We start from the raw sequence: 14,237 nt of genomic DNA on the forward strand, positions 1-14,237 counted from the left end.
TGCAGGCATCTGTGGTTCTGCCTATGTGTATTCTTAGGCAAGTGTTGCTGAACCAGCATGGAAGACGCCACGGGGAGGTGGACACCATATCACTGTGGCAGTTTATGGACTTAGAAACGATCCAGAGAAGCTTCTCCTTTGAAAAGGTTTCTTTGAATACTCTGCTTATTCTGCAGTCTAAAAATGTGAAATGAATGCGACCTGACAATATAACTTGTCGCTGAGACAAAGGACGACAGCAGTATTATTCAGGAAGTTCTAAGAGGCTTCACGATGTGCTCCATTTGCATCCCTCAGTGCCACCCATGAACTCAGACAGGTGTTTCAGCAATACTACTCGTATGTCTCTGAGATGTTGTGGAACTAAATAAGGAGCTTCTTAACAGAATAAGGACAGCAAGACAAATATGAAGGAAAAAACATTACATTGGTTCATTAATTGAAGCATGCTCATCACCCTGGAAAACTTCAGCTTGGGTGTGTTTGTTTAGCCTCTTTGCATGTTAATAATCTAAGGTTGCAATGCTATGTACATTTAGAAGGGGAAAAATCTCCTTTATGGCTCATTGAGAAAAGCTGGGAGTTGTAGGGCTTTTTTCTAAATGTACATAGAAACAGAGTGAGTCAGAAGGGACCTCCCAGGCTATCTAGTCTGACCCCCAGCTCCAGCCAGTTCCACTCATGACATGCCTACCATGTGCCTAGGACATGTCATAATTCAGTTCAACTACAGCATAGTTGGGAAATGTGTGGCCCTTCTGACGTTCTTGGGCTGCAATTCCCATCAGCCCTGGCCAGCACAGACAAAGGAAAGGGACATAGGGACCTGCAGTCCAACAACATCTCAAGAGCTACACGTTCCCTAGCCCTGAACCAGAGAACATCAAGAACAGCAGTGTCTTTCTCTGTAACAGGCAGCCCATGAACACGCTGCAGCCTTAGTCAAACTCCTTTCAGACTAAATTTGCACTCACAAATCGAGCCATTAGAGTGCCAGAACTGTCAATGTGAAGTCAATGCAATTCATCCAAATTACATCAGGAAAAGTTATACTTTCAGGGTGCCAATTTTCAAGCCTCAGAAGATTGCATGGAAAAATGTACAGTGGAGGTTTACTGTAAATATAAATACTGAACAAGCTTGTTTTAGAGCATTAAAATAAATCTGCTGTCCTTCAGCACCTGTTATTTCAGGGGATGAAAGCCTACATATATTTTAATGTGAACAAAACAAATAAGAAGTAGTTATTGGAAGGCACTGATGCTATTTTTCCTTTCTTTATCTCCAACATCTTAACCAATTTAGAGCTTCTCCTTTATATAACCGACTACTTTGCCCATTACAAGTGGACACAACTGAAATCTGGAAACAGCTTTCAAATTTCCCACCCTGCATTTTTCGTTTATTTGATATTGCATCCTGTCACAAATGACACTCATCAAGAAAATGACTGCTGTTTTGGCTGGACTATAAGAAGTCAATTTGACATTATTTTTTGTCATTTTTCAATACTTTTTAGACAAGCCTACAGAGAAAAAATTGGAGTGATCTTCTATTAACGGAGAATATTTTAGTGATTTATTTTAAATTGTGACTATGGGAATGTGGCTACACACTACCAAAAGGAAGGCAGGACGCCAAGTGCCCCTTTGTGAAGTCAGGATTAATGACTAATAACCCCATACTTGGGAAGGAGAGAACATTTTCAAAGCTTACTTCTAAACACGCATCTCATTGGAGAATATTGGCGAAAAAGATGAAGGAGTTCCATGACAAGAAGATGACACTTTCTAAAATGATGTATCCCTTTTATTTGCTGCGTATACACTTTGAAGCATTTGGCCATTCTTTCGCCATTCTCCAGAGCAGTTATGAGCAACTTTAAATTAAGCCTGACGGGATGCGGACATGAGCTTTTCATCTTGAAGTATTACACTTTAGGGCCTCTGCATGGCAGGAGACGTCAAGATTATTTGTTGGCATGCAGCTTTGCAGGCCACAGCAAAGCAACCAAAAATCCGGTTTCCTTGAAATAACCAGTAAAGCATTATACAGAGGAAGCCAAATAATAGCAATAATTGACTAATTAGTGAACTCAGCACAGACATAGCAGAGTTTGAACCAACTGAGGTAGATACTTAGGGGAAAGAACTAGCTTCTTCAAGGTCACCCGGGTGTTGCTCAAAGGAACCCCCCTCCCCCCCTTTTTCCTCTTTTCTGTGGCAAAATCTATTATTGCAGAACATATTGCAGAAATAACACAAAACAGGATTGTTGTTGTGAAGGTAAAAATGGAGCTCTCTAAGCTGCCTTAGATTCCACACAAGAATGAATGATAAAATAATGACGACTACAATGATAATAACATGACTCTCAGACTCTCATACATACTTAGAGATGTGAAGAGCCAGAAAAATCTAGAAACATGGTGGAAAAGGCAGGGGATTTTTCAGTTCCCCCCACCTCAGGCCCACTTTGGTTTCCAAAATAAACTGAAAATCTTTGGATATGAAATATTTGCTTTTAGAATTGAAGACAAGGTGTTTATATTATTACCCAACCCTTACTGTCCCCAAATGGTTTCTTAAAACTATGCAATAAGAAGACTTTTATAGGAAGACTAGAGATGTAAAATGTCTAGAAATAATGAAACCATGGGGGATTTTTAAGAACCCTGTCTGTCAGATTCCCAGCATAGTTATTTCTTCTGTTCTTATTAAAATTATTGATCTGATCTATCTTTTACTGATAGACATTTAGGGATCCTCCGAGCCATGCTCCATTTTTAAGGATGTGAGTTCGCTCATCTCAAACCCACATGTAAAAAACCCACTGTAAGTTATCCTGCCCTGCCTGCCACCGGATGCAACAGAACAGCATGTGGGATATCCCTCATATGTTTTTCTGTTCAAAAATTAATGCTGAGGGTTCGGTCTAACGAATTCTCTGCCAGATTTTCCTAAAGTTCTCAGCTGGGTTCCTCCAAGAAGGAAAAAGGCTTGATATAAATGCTTTATAGTAATCAGATCCCACCACTTGGAGATGCTACTTCAATGCGCCAACCTTTTAGCAGCTGCTACTAGACTAAACCATCTCTACCTGAAAGAAATTCAGCAGCCTGGTTCCTGCTGCGCAGGAAGGCACACCGGGCTAGGATTCTGCAGTTCACCAGCAGCACCTTCAGAGCCCTGAGGACAGGGCTGGACTGCAGGCTGGACTTTCCAGAACTGTGTGCAAAGGTAGTGAAAAATCCTGGATGAGGTGCTGTAAATGCTATTGAAAACACACACATGCACACACAAACTTGTATACGTTTCTGATCACTCTTCATGCTCTGCTGTATAGCATTTGTGTGTGCGTGCTCTTCATTGTTTGAATGCTGAGCTGAAATAATTCATTGGGAAGCTACATGGTGAAAATTACATATATTGTGGTGGTTGTTTTAGGTACTTTTTAAAAACAGGACCCCCCCCCCCCGCACTGCATCAATGAATGGATGATAGGACAAAAGATGTCTGCCAATCCCCGAAATATGCATGAATTTGATTAACCCAAATCTGCACATCCTTCAACGGATGAAAAATAATCCAAACTGGGAATACTCCAGAACCGCAAGACCTCCTGAGATGACTCTCCTGTATGAGACCTGAGCAAGTAACACTAGGCCATGCCCCTTTGGGTCTAAAAATGCCAGGATGGCAGGGAATAAGCACGAAATCCCCGTGGCTCCTTTATTCTCCTCCCCCCCCCCCCCCCCCCTCAGATGCCAGCTGTGCTTGACTGAGCATCTAAAAAGCAGCGATAGTGCAAACCTAGCCATTTGGCAGACCCGGACACTCCAGTGATGAGAGAGCATCGCACATTTATTTCCCTGAGTCCACTTTGTGGCAAGGGGGCGCCTTGCAACACGAGGGAGTCCTGTGGCATAGTCTGCAATGGCAGGCATTCCTGGAGGAAAGCAACGGAAGTGGCAAGAGAGGGATGCTTGCAGGAACAGTTGTGCGGCTTCCCCATAATGGCTGCCCCCCGCCTGGGCATGGCCTCCAGCAGGCAAGACAGCAGCGCACTCCCACAGCAGCACTGCTGCCACGACCGAGAAGCGGGCTACCACTGCACTGGACACAAACACACGGCAAGTCACTTTCTGGGTGTTTCACTGCACTTGTATCCAATAAAAAAGGCACTTTGGGAAAATGAGATCCATCCCATCCATCCATCCATCCATCCATCCATCTCATTCACTGTTTGAATGAGATCCATCCCCTTCAGCCTCTGCAGTGAGTGTGAGAGTAGGCCGTGGGCCAGGGAATTCTTTCCTACCAGCGGCTCCTCACCGTGAATCAAAAGCAGCACCTGAACAGAACCATCTTGCACTGGTTCACCCACAGCCTGGCTCCCATAGGCTTACCTCTTCCCCTCTGGAAGGGAAGGAAGCACGTACCTTCATTTCTAAACCAACCAAAGTTAGCCTATTTAAAGCATGGTCACTGAATATCCCAGGAATTGGATCATGGTTTGTTTTCATTAAGTACAATCCAATCAATCTAATCAGTTCAGACATCATGCAGAATATTGATTAGTTTAGAATGTGCAACCAGACATGGAAGCTTATGATCTTCATCTTTTTTCTCCCATGCAGGTGAGAAGTGAGAAGTCTGAGGCTCATCACAGCTCATGCAGGTAACTGGAAGGCTGTGCTTACTTGAAGATAGGATCTCCAAGGTCCAAACTGGTTTCTTGTATTTATTTGAAGAACTACTTTCCCATTTTGCTGTGATACAATACCTACTTCCAGAATTCCAAAGATATTCAACCCTGGCAACACTTCCTGAGTAAATGTTCTTCCTGGATAATTCTTGATTCAGGAAATGAAACGATGGGCAGAACAGTCAGCTTAGCCCCAAGCACACCGAGTTACAGATTTGATTATGCTTGATGCTTTAGCGCCCGTGAAGGGCACAATCAAGATGTGGAGGCAGAGCAACATATTCTCCTGTCCTGTTGAGTTCACTAGGTGGGCTTGTTTGCTAATTTAGTGAAAGCATTTCAGAGGGGGTAGAGGGATGCTTGAGAGGATGTAGGGTCACTCACATCCAATCTCTTTCTTGCCACCAATCATAATTCCCCTTTATCCCATCTCCAAGGTTGTTCTACCATCCCCAGAAAGCAGCCAACACAGCTAGCTTCAAGGAAAGGGGGCTTGAAGTTGATTCCCAATTCCAAGATCACAGTGCTGGTTCCCATTTCGATCTGTGAATCAAAGTATCACATGGGCCTTCACATGCTATCTAGGAGCCATAGGACTGCTCCCTCAATGGCTTTGAAAATATAAGAATTGTGTTGCCTGTTTGAACAACAGCAGCAGCAGCAACATCGATCGATTTGATATTTAGGCAAGTCATTCTCTAAGGAACTCCATCTTCCATCAGTAAAACAAGAATGAGAAAGTTCTTGCTTACAGGGATATTCATAAAATGAAAGAAATACAAATGTCCACATTTGTCTTTGGCACACTAAAGGGGTTGCATAAAAGTTTGTGCACACTGCTTTTCAAAGAGGCAATCTTTTGTGCTCCCTTTCCAAGCACCAACCAAATAAAATCAGGATTAATTGCCAGAATATGCCTTTAACCATCTAATATTCCTAAATGGAGTGGAATGATTTAAAAATGAGTGAAGTATGATTTATAGCAAAGTGTGTGTTAGTTGTGAGCTCAATACATACCTAGTTAAAAATTCAACCACAGCATCTCCCAAAAATTCCAGGCGTTCATTATGGTTAATTCTGCAAACAAAGACAAAGACATGAGTGATCCCTATGCACACAGTAAGTAGCAAAGGAAAAACATCCAACAGTCGATCCTTTAGGCAACAAGCAGAAAGTCTTTGAGTCCTGCCGCTTCTTTCCTTTAATGCTGTATTAGCTGATGTGCAACTGTGAATATTTGGGTTTCTTCTGAGCCGCACAAAACCCACAGGCAGCCTGAAAGGTAACAAGGCTGATCATAATTGGGTGTCAACTTATTAACCAAAGGAAAAGATAATGACGTGCAATGGCGTGCAGCGCTCAGCTTTTCCACATGCTTCCATTAGCACAAAGGATTTAAAAGAAATGCTTCTTCCCAGGCCTCCCACAGGCTCTGGGTTTGGCCCCTGTAAGAAAAAAGACAGCATTCTGCAGGAAGTTTACATTGTCAGCTTTGTACAGCATCTTCAATGGCAAGCCTGCTCTTTTTCTGCATTCCTCTTCTGTGTGGGCATGCAAGGAGAAAGGCCAGAATCTAGTGACAGAGGGTGCATCTCGCATGCCAAATTCTCCAGCTTCAATCCCTGTCCTTTCCAGGTGTGGAGAGGCTGAGACAGCTCCCCTCAGTTTGTCCTGACAATACTGAGTGAGAAAGACTAACAGAAATGACAGGGAGGACTTGGCAGACCCCCTCTCCCTGCATTCCTATGTAGACATGTGGATGGCTGCTGAAAGCACCTTGCTAGAATGCAGAAAGGCAGGCTTGTCTGGGGGCCTGGAAGGAAAAATTAAGCTAAAGACAGAGAGATCAGCAGATGCCTAATGGAAATTGCATAAGGTGAAACAGGCTCTGAGGCCAGGGCGGCATGCTGTGATCCATAAAGATGGTTGCCAGTGGAGACCAGCAAGGAAAGCTTCTGACACACTCTGCTACAGTGGCTTCAATGAAATGGTACCACAGTGTGCATTATGCTGCAATGCAGCAGCGGCATCCTGGTGAGAGGGGGAAGGCACACTGCAAAAAACCATGCTTCCCCTGTGCTCTGTATCAAAATTCCCCTCAGCTGAGCCGCAAGTGGGTGCTTTGCAAAGTCGAACACTTGAAAACTGAACCTGCCAGCTGCTGGAAATTGCGGCCATCTACCTAATCCAGACAAAATGTGTGGACTTGGGTAAATGAAAAGCAAACTAAAGCTCCTAGCCCTGATCTTAGGAAAATATGCGTGAAATAAGGTGGGCAGTATCTTCTTGCATTGCAGAAGTCAGAGATGCCTTGAAATAGATCTCCACTGTTCAAGGCAGGGACTTCAGGGTTCTGTACAGGTCCATGGCCTGTCCCATGATGATCAGCACAGAATAAATTTAGCAATCTATGTAACATCAGACACTTGCAGGATCCATGCTTTCCTGAAGCAGTGTGTAAGTCATTTTTAAAAGTGTGGAGTCCAGATAGTGCTCAATATTCATGTCAAAGATAAACAATAATTTTTATAACTCATAATAAATATACAATAGCTCTCCCAAGTTGCTGAATTAAGTTCCCACACCATTTGTCTTGGAAAAAAAACACATTAGCTACATGTATTTAGTAGAGAGCTCCATTAATTGTTTCTATTCTGTATGTAAAACTAGTGAACAGTTTAGTATTATAGGTGCTCTGTTAAATGGGAAGAGGGAACCCTCCCCATTCACAAATGATGTCTCTGACATTTCTGGAAATCATTCCTAGAACAGTTAAACCATCTATTTTAAAGAAAATCCTGGGATCCACTCAATTCAAAAACTTCAGGAAAAACTTGTGTTGTGAACTCCAGGCTATTTATTTATTTATTTGGGGCATTTCTACCCCGTCCTTACGCAAAAGTCTCAGGAGGGTGATACAGTACAGTATGGAGGCAGCACAAAAATCAAATATAAATATCTAATAAAACCAATATTAAAAACTGCACTTAATCCTTAAAGTACAGGGAAAATAAAAAAGGGTTGGCCTGGCGCTGAAATGAATAAAGCATCGGCACCAGGCGCACCTCTCTGGAGGTTCCACAGCCAGGGTGCAACCACAGAAAAGACCCTTCTTTGAGTAGCCACTCTCCTGGTCTCCTTCAAAGAAGGACCTCAAACAAGGATCTTAGGGGATGGGCAGGTGTGTATGGAAGGAAACGCTCCTTCAGATACCTGGGCCCTAAACTGTTTAGGGCTTTATATGTCACCATTAGCATTATTATTTTGGTTTTTTGTGTACAAGGGTCCAGAATTTAGAATTATTCCCCATTCTGACTACCTCTTACAGTATATTTCTGAACTTGGAGTGTCTGCTTCTACTTTGATGTAGTTGATTAATATTTATGGTTATTTGTCTAGTTATTTGTGTGCCAGTGTGGTGTAGTGGCTAAGAGCATGGGACTGGGACTCAGATGATATGGGTTCTAGTCCCCACTCAGCCATGGAGCCAACTGGGTGACTTTGGGCCAGTCACAGACTCTCAGCCCAACCTACCTCACAGGGTTGTTGTTGTGGGGATAAGATGGTGGAGGAGAATGATGTAAGCTGCCTTGAGCCCTTTGTAGGAAAAAGGCAGGATATAAATCGAAAATTAAATAAATAAATAAATAAATATTTGGTTAACTGGTCAAAATCTTCAAACTGATGTCTGTAGGAGATACTATTCTCCACAATGTATTAGCTAACTGACAATTTAAATATTGTCCTGAACTCACTGCCTTCTTGAGAATACTCCTGCCCAGAGATATACCTCCAAAAATTGCATTAAATTTGAAAAAAAAAAAAAACCTGATTGAGACTTCACAATATATAGATAGAGGGACATCTTTGATGGGGTAAACACACTGAAGAGGCATTAAGCTTGTGTGGTAAATACACAAAACTGTTTATGCTTTGCATGGGATTCCTCTATTCATCCCTGGCCAATGCATGCAAAAATGTAATGTTTTGTTTTATAATTGTTTATAGTGCTTTCTTCTACCATAAGCCTCACTTATGGTAGAATGAAACATTCAACCCAGGAGGTTGTATTTGACTTCCCAGTTCTTGCTTTACATCATCAAGTCTATTTGTTCACTACTAAATATTGGTCTTTTCCACACAGATTAAATTTCATTCTTGGCCAGCTTTGGAATCTTTGTGCCTAGACCCTAGAATCTTTGTGCCCCAAAGGGATTGCACTAGTTATCAACTTATTAAAGCAGTTAGGACAAGTCTTACAGTTACAGTGGTAAGACAGGCATGGAGCAAAGAACCACATCTGTTACAGTTTAATCTATTTTCTCATACTAATTTAGCATTACGAGGAAACCCAGGCTCAAAAATAGGAAACAAAACCTTCAATGTGGCAGTAGATATGGACGGACAAGCTGATTTTATATAAACTTTACAGAAATTTGTGGGAGCTGATGGTAATTTTCTGCCATTTTCTACCTGCCACAATAAATAAAAAACAAATGTAGTTATGGTTTAAGAGCAATACTTGCAACTGAAGTATCTGTCAAAAACTAGGTTTGCTCCTACTGTTTTTATAGTGTCAGCATCTCCTCTAATATTAGGACATGCTAAGCCCAATCAGCTATACTGACCTGGGATCCTGGCATATAAATGCTAATTAACTGTGAATAAATAGAACACAGAGGCTCTTAAGCAGGAATGGGATGTAGGATTAGGCAATCCTATCTAGCCCATGCAGTAGATTTATTCATTTATTTTTATACTGCCCAGTAGCCAAAGCTCTCTGAATCTGAAACAATTTAAAACATGCAATCCATATAAAATTTAAATAATTACAGCATAACACAAAAATGATAACTAGAGAAAAACCTAGCAGCATTACAAAACTTATTGCATTGGCATCCACTTCAAGAAAAAAGAAGTTGTGTTGCATGTATATTGGAGTCAGCAATGCATTTTCAACATTGGGCTAGCTGTTGCAGGTGTAAAGCAGTAAATGCTTCCTTAACCCATTGACAATCCCCAATAGTTGCCTCCTGCTGGGAAGAGCTTATAAAATGGATACATCTCATTCTGGAACACTTGGTGTATATGCTCTTCTTAATTATTTATACATTTCTTTTGAACGTAATGCAAGGTCAGTGTAAATTGACCTTCCATGCCAGCTCAAAGACTGATACTGGAAGGATATATGGCTAGCCTGAATAACACAATGGATCAAGGACTTAATGAGAGTTTCACCTTTCAGACGGATAGTACCCATGGGTACTTGGCTCACCTTTAATAAAGATATAGCATGACTATTCACACTCACAGAAGAAAATTTTCTTACAAATATATGATGCATTTGTGCATACATTTCACATGTATTTATTACAATTGATATATTCTAACTTTGTGTAATTAGCACTATTTTGTTGTAGTTGCTAGTTGCAAAGTTGCGTCCAACCCATTGTGACCCCATGGACAACATTCCTCCAGGCTTTCCTGTCCTCCGCCATTCCCCAGAGTCCACCCAAGCTCACACCAACCACCTCAGTGACTCCATCTAACCACCTCATCCCCCGCCATTCCCTTCTTCTGTTGCCATCAATTGTTCCCAGAATTAGGCTCTTCTCCAGGGAGTCCTTCCTTCTCTTTAGGTTGCCAAAGTATTTTATTTCAGTATCTGGCCTTCTAAAGAGCAGTCAGGGTTGATCTCCTCCAAGACTGACTGGTTTGATCTCTTTGTGGTCCAAGAGACTCGCAGGAATCTTCTCCAGCACCACAATTCAAAGCCCTCAATTCTTCAGCACTCAGCCTTCCTTATGGTCCAACTTTCACAGGAAAATAAAATCTGTCACTACCTCCATTTCTTCCCCATCTATTTGCCAGGAAGTGAGAGAACCGAATGCCATGATCTTAGTTTTCTTAATGTTGAGTTTCAAGCCAGCTTTTGCGGTCTCCTCCTTCACCCGCATCAAGAGGCTCTGCAGTTCCTCTTCACTTTCTGCCATGAGAGTGGTATCATCTGCATATCTGAGGTTATTTCTCTCTGCAATCTTAATTCCAACTTGTGATTCATCTAGCCCCGCCTTTCACATGATGTGCTCTGCATACAAGTTAAATAGGCGATATTATACAGCCTTGCCAAACTCATTTCCCAGTTTTGAACTAATCAATAGTTCCATATCCACTTCTCACTGTTGCTTCTTGACCCACATATAGGTTTCTCAAGAGACAAATAAGATGGTCAGGTACTCCCATCTCTTTAAGAACTTGCCACAATTTGTTGTGATCCACATAATCAAAGTCTTTAGCATAGTCAATGAAGCAGAAGTAGATGTTTTTTTCTGGAACTCCCTAGCTTTCTCCATGATCCAGCGTATGTTGGCAATTTGATCTCTAGTTCCTCTCCCTCTTCGAAATCCTGCCTGTACTTCTGGTAGTTCTTGGTCCACATGCTGCTGGAGTCTAGCTTGTATGATTTTGAGCATAATTTTGCTAGCATGTGAAATGAACATTCTTTGCTATTGCCCTTCTTCGAAATCAGAATGTAAACCGACCTTTTCCAATCCTGTAGCCACTGTCGAGTTTTCCAAATTTGCTGGCATATTGAGTGTAGCACTTTAACTGCATCATCTGTTAGGATTTTTTATAGCTCAGCTGGAATACTGTCGCCTCCACTAGCTTTGTTGTTGCTCAAGCTTCCTAAGGCCCATTTGACTTCACATTCCAGGATGTCTGGCTCGAGGTCAGTGACCACCAAATCGTACTTATCAGGGATGTTAAGCTCTTTCTTGTATAGTTCTTCTGTGCAATCTTGCCACCTCTTCTTAATCTCTTCTGCCTCTGTCAGGTCCCTGCCATTTTGGTTATCCTGTTCATTCTTTGCATGAAACGTTCCCTTCATATCTCTAATTTTCTTGAAGAGATCTCTGGTCCTCCCTATTCTATTGTTTCTTCTATTTCTTTGCACTGTTCATTGAAGAAGGCATTCTTATCTCTTCAAGCTATTCACCAGAATTCTACATTCAGTTGGGTGTATCTTTCTCTTTCTCCCTTGCCTTTCACTTCCCTTCTTTCCTCAGCTATTTGTAAAACTTCCTCAGACAGCCATTTTGCTTTCTTGCATTTTTTTTCTTTGGGATGGTTTCAGCTGCAACCTCTTGCACAATGTTGCGAACCTCTGTCCATAGTTCTTCAGGCACTCTGTCTATCAGATCTAATTCCTTAAATCTATTTGTCACCTCTACTGTATATTCATCAGGAATATGATTTAAGTCATACCTGAGTGGCCTAGTACTTTTCCCTACTTTCTTCAATTTAAGCCTGAATTTTGCAACAAGAAGCTCATGATCTGAGCCACAGTCAGCTCCTGGTATAGTTTTTACTGACTATATAGAGCTTCTCCATCTTTGGCCGCAGAGCACATAGTCAATCTGATTTCTGTGTTGACTATCTGGCAATGTCCATGTGTAGAGTTGTCTCTTGGGTTGCTGGAAAAGAGTGTTTGCTATGACCAGTGAGTTCTCTTGACAAAATTCTGCCAACCTTTGCCCTGCTTCATTTTGTACTCCAAGGCCAAACTTGCCTGTTATCCTGGTTATCTTTGGGCTTCCTTCTTTAGCATTCCAATCCCCCAGGATGATAAGGACATCCTTTTTTGGTGTTAATTCTAGAAGGTGTTGTAGGCCTTCACAGAACCGGTCAACCTCAGCCTCTTCAGCACCAGTGGTTGGGGCACAGACTTGGACTACTGTGATGCTGAATGGTTTGCCTTGGATTCGAACTGAGCTCATTCTGTCAGTTTGGAGATTGTATCCCAGTACTGCTTTTCCTACTCTTTTACTGACTATGGAAGCTACTCCATTTCTTCTGAGGGATTCTTGCCCGCAGTAATTCAGATGGACATCTGAATTAAATTCACCCATTCCTGTCCATTTTAGTTCACTGATTCCTAAGATGTCAATGTTCCATCTTGTCATCTCATTTTTGACCACATCCAGCTTACCTTGATTCATAGATCTTACATTCCAGGTTCCTATGGAGTATAGTTCTTTACAGCATCAGACTTTCCTTTCATCACCAGATATATCCACAACTGAGTGTCCTTTCAGCTTTGACCCAGTCACTTCATTCTTTCTGGCGCTACTAGTACTAGCCCTCTGCTCTTCCCCAGTAGCATATTGGACACCTTCCAACCTGAGGGGCTCATCTTCCAGCGTCATATCTTTTTGCCTTTTGGTACTGTCCATGGGGTTTTCATGGCAAAGATACTGGAGTGGGTTGCCATTTCCTTCTCCAGTGCATCAGCTTTTATCAAAGCTCTCTGCTATGATCTTTCTGTCTTGGGTGCCCCTGCATGGCATAGCTCATAGCTTCATTGAGCTACACAAGCCCCTTTGCCATGGCAAAGCAGTGATCCATGAAGGGGAATTAGCACTATAAGTGTCTCCATTTTATTTTATTTAAAATGGAGGTGTGTAAGCTGCCCTGGGTTCCCTGGGTTATACTGTAAATTCAGTGTAATATATGAATAATATTCTTGTTCAAAAGTTGTTTAATGTAATTTAAAACAGCTTTCTGGCCCATCTCTTGCCTTAACAAAAAACACGCTTGTTCTTCACATAACAAATGAAGCAATTTTCTTGCAAATCAAGCAGGGGTGAGGAGTGGGGCAGAGCAGAAAATGGAAATGTGATGGAGAAAGGAATGGAATATCTTGGAAGAGGGCATGGCTGGCTAGCTGAAATCCTGAACAGAACCGGCATTTTCTTGTGGATCCCACTTTTCTCATGAAAGCACAAATTTCACCCTACAAAAGGCAGAAGCATAACAGCAAACCCAAAGCTCAGAGGTGCAGCTTTCCTAGCCAAATTAATTAAAAACAGGAGAATGAATAATTGATTAGACTACATTGTTCTTCTCCACTGGGAGGAGGGTTTTGGCTCCCCCGCCCCAGCTCTGTTTTATGTAAAAACAACAACAAAAGTTGTAATGCGAATTACGCTTGCAGTAATTATACAATGTCTCGAGATAAACCCCAAGACCAGCACAGAACCTCCAAGGCCCAGACCTGAATGTGAGCGATGGTGTGATGCAAGCGAAGCGGCAACATCTGTCCACTTATCCTACCAGCTCCAAAAGTGATTTGATGCTCCAATCTGAGTCTCTAATGAAAAGGAACTTGGCCAGCGAGGTGGGAAAGCTGCTTTGCTCAAGATCTTGAAGAACTGCTACCAGTTCAATCAGGAAAGACCAAATGGGAACATATGGACCAGTGCTTTGACTCTGGATAAAGCAGCACTCCCACTTTCAGAAAGCTGAAGAAAAAGCTAGAGTGGGATCTGGGAGATCCGGGTTTGAGTCCCCACTCGGCCATGAAGCTCACTGGGTGACTTTGGGCCAGTCACTCACTCTCAGACTAACCTGCCTCAGAAGGCCATTCTTGTGAGGCTAGAATGGAGACGTATAAGCTGCCTTGGTTTCCTCATGGGGGGGGGGGAGGGCGAGGGGGAGAGGTGGGATATAAATGCAATGTAACAGCAACA

General features: G+C 42.2%; 1 protein-coding gene across 3 annotated transcripts in view; it reads right to left on the minus strand.

Annotated features, from left to right (window-relative positions):
- The window catches only part of DROSHA (drosha ribonuclease III), a 103,124-nt gene that overhangs the window by 39,215 nt on the left and 49,672 nt on the right, over positions 1-14,237 (minus strand). For all 3 annotated transcript variants that reach the window (XM_044426454.1, XM_044426453.1, XM_044426455.1), the window contains one exon: positions 5,725-5,784. In XM_044426454.1, coding sequence (XP_044282389.1) covers positions 5,725-5,784 — 60 coding nt within the window. The remainder of the gene's footprint in view (positions 1-5,724; positions 5,785-14,237) is intronic.

The sequence above is a fragment of the Varanus komodoensis genome, unplaced genomic scaffold (genome assembly GCF_004798865.1).
Source record: "Varanus komodoensis strain SLA01 unplaced genomic scaffold, ASM479886v1 scaffold17, whole genome shotgun sequence".
NCBI lineage: Eukaryota > Metazoa > Chordata > Lepidosauria > Squamata > Varanidae > Varanus > Varanus komodoensis.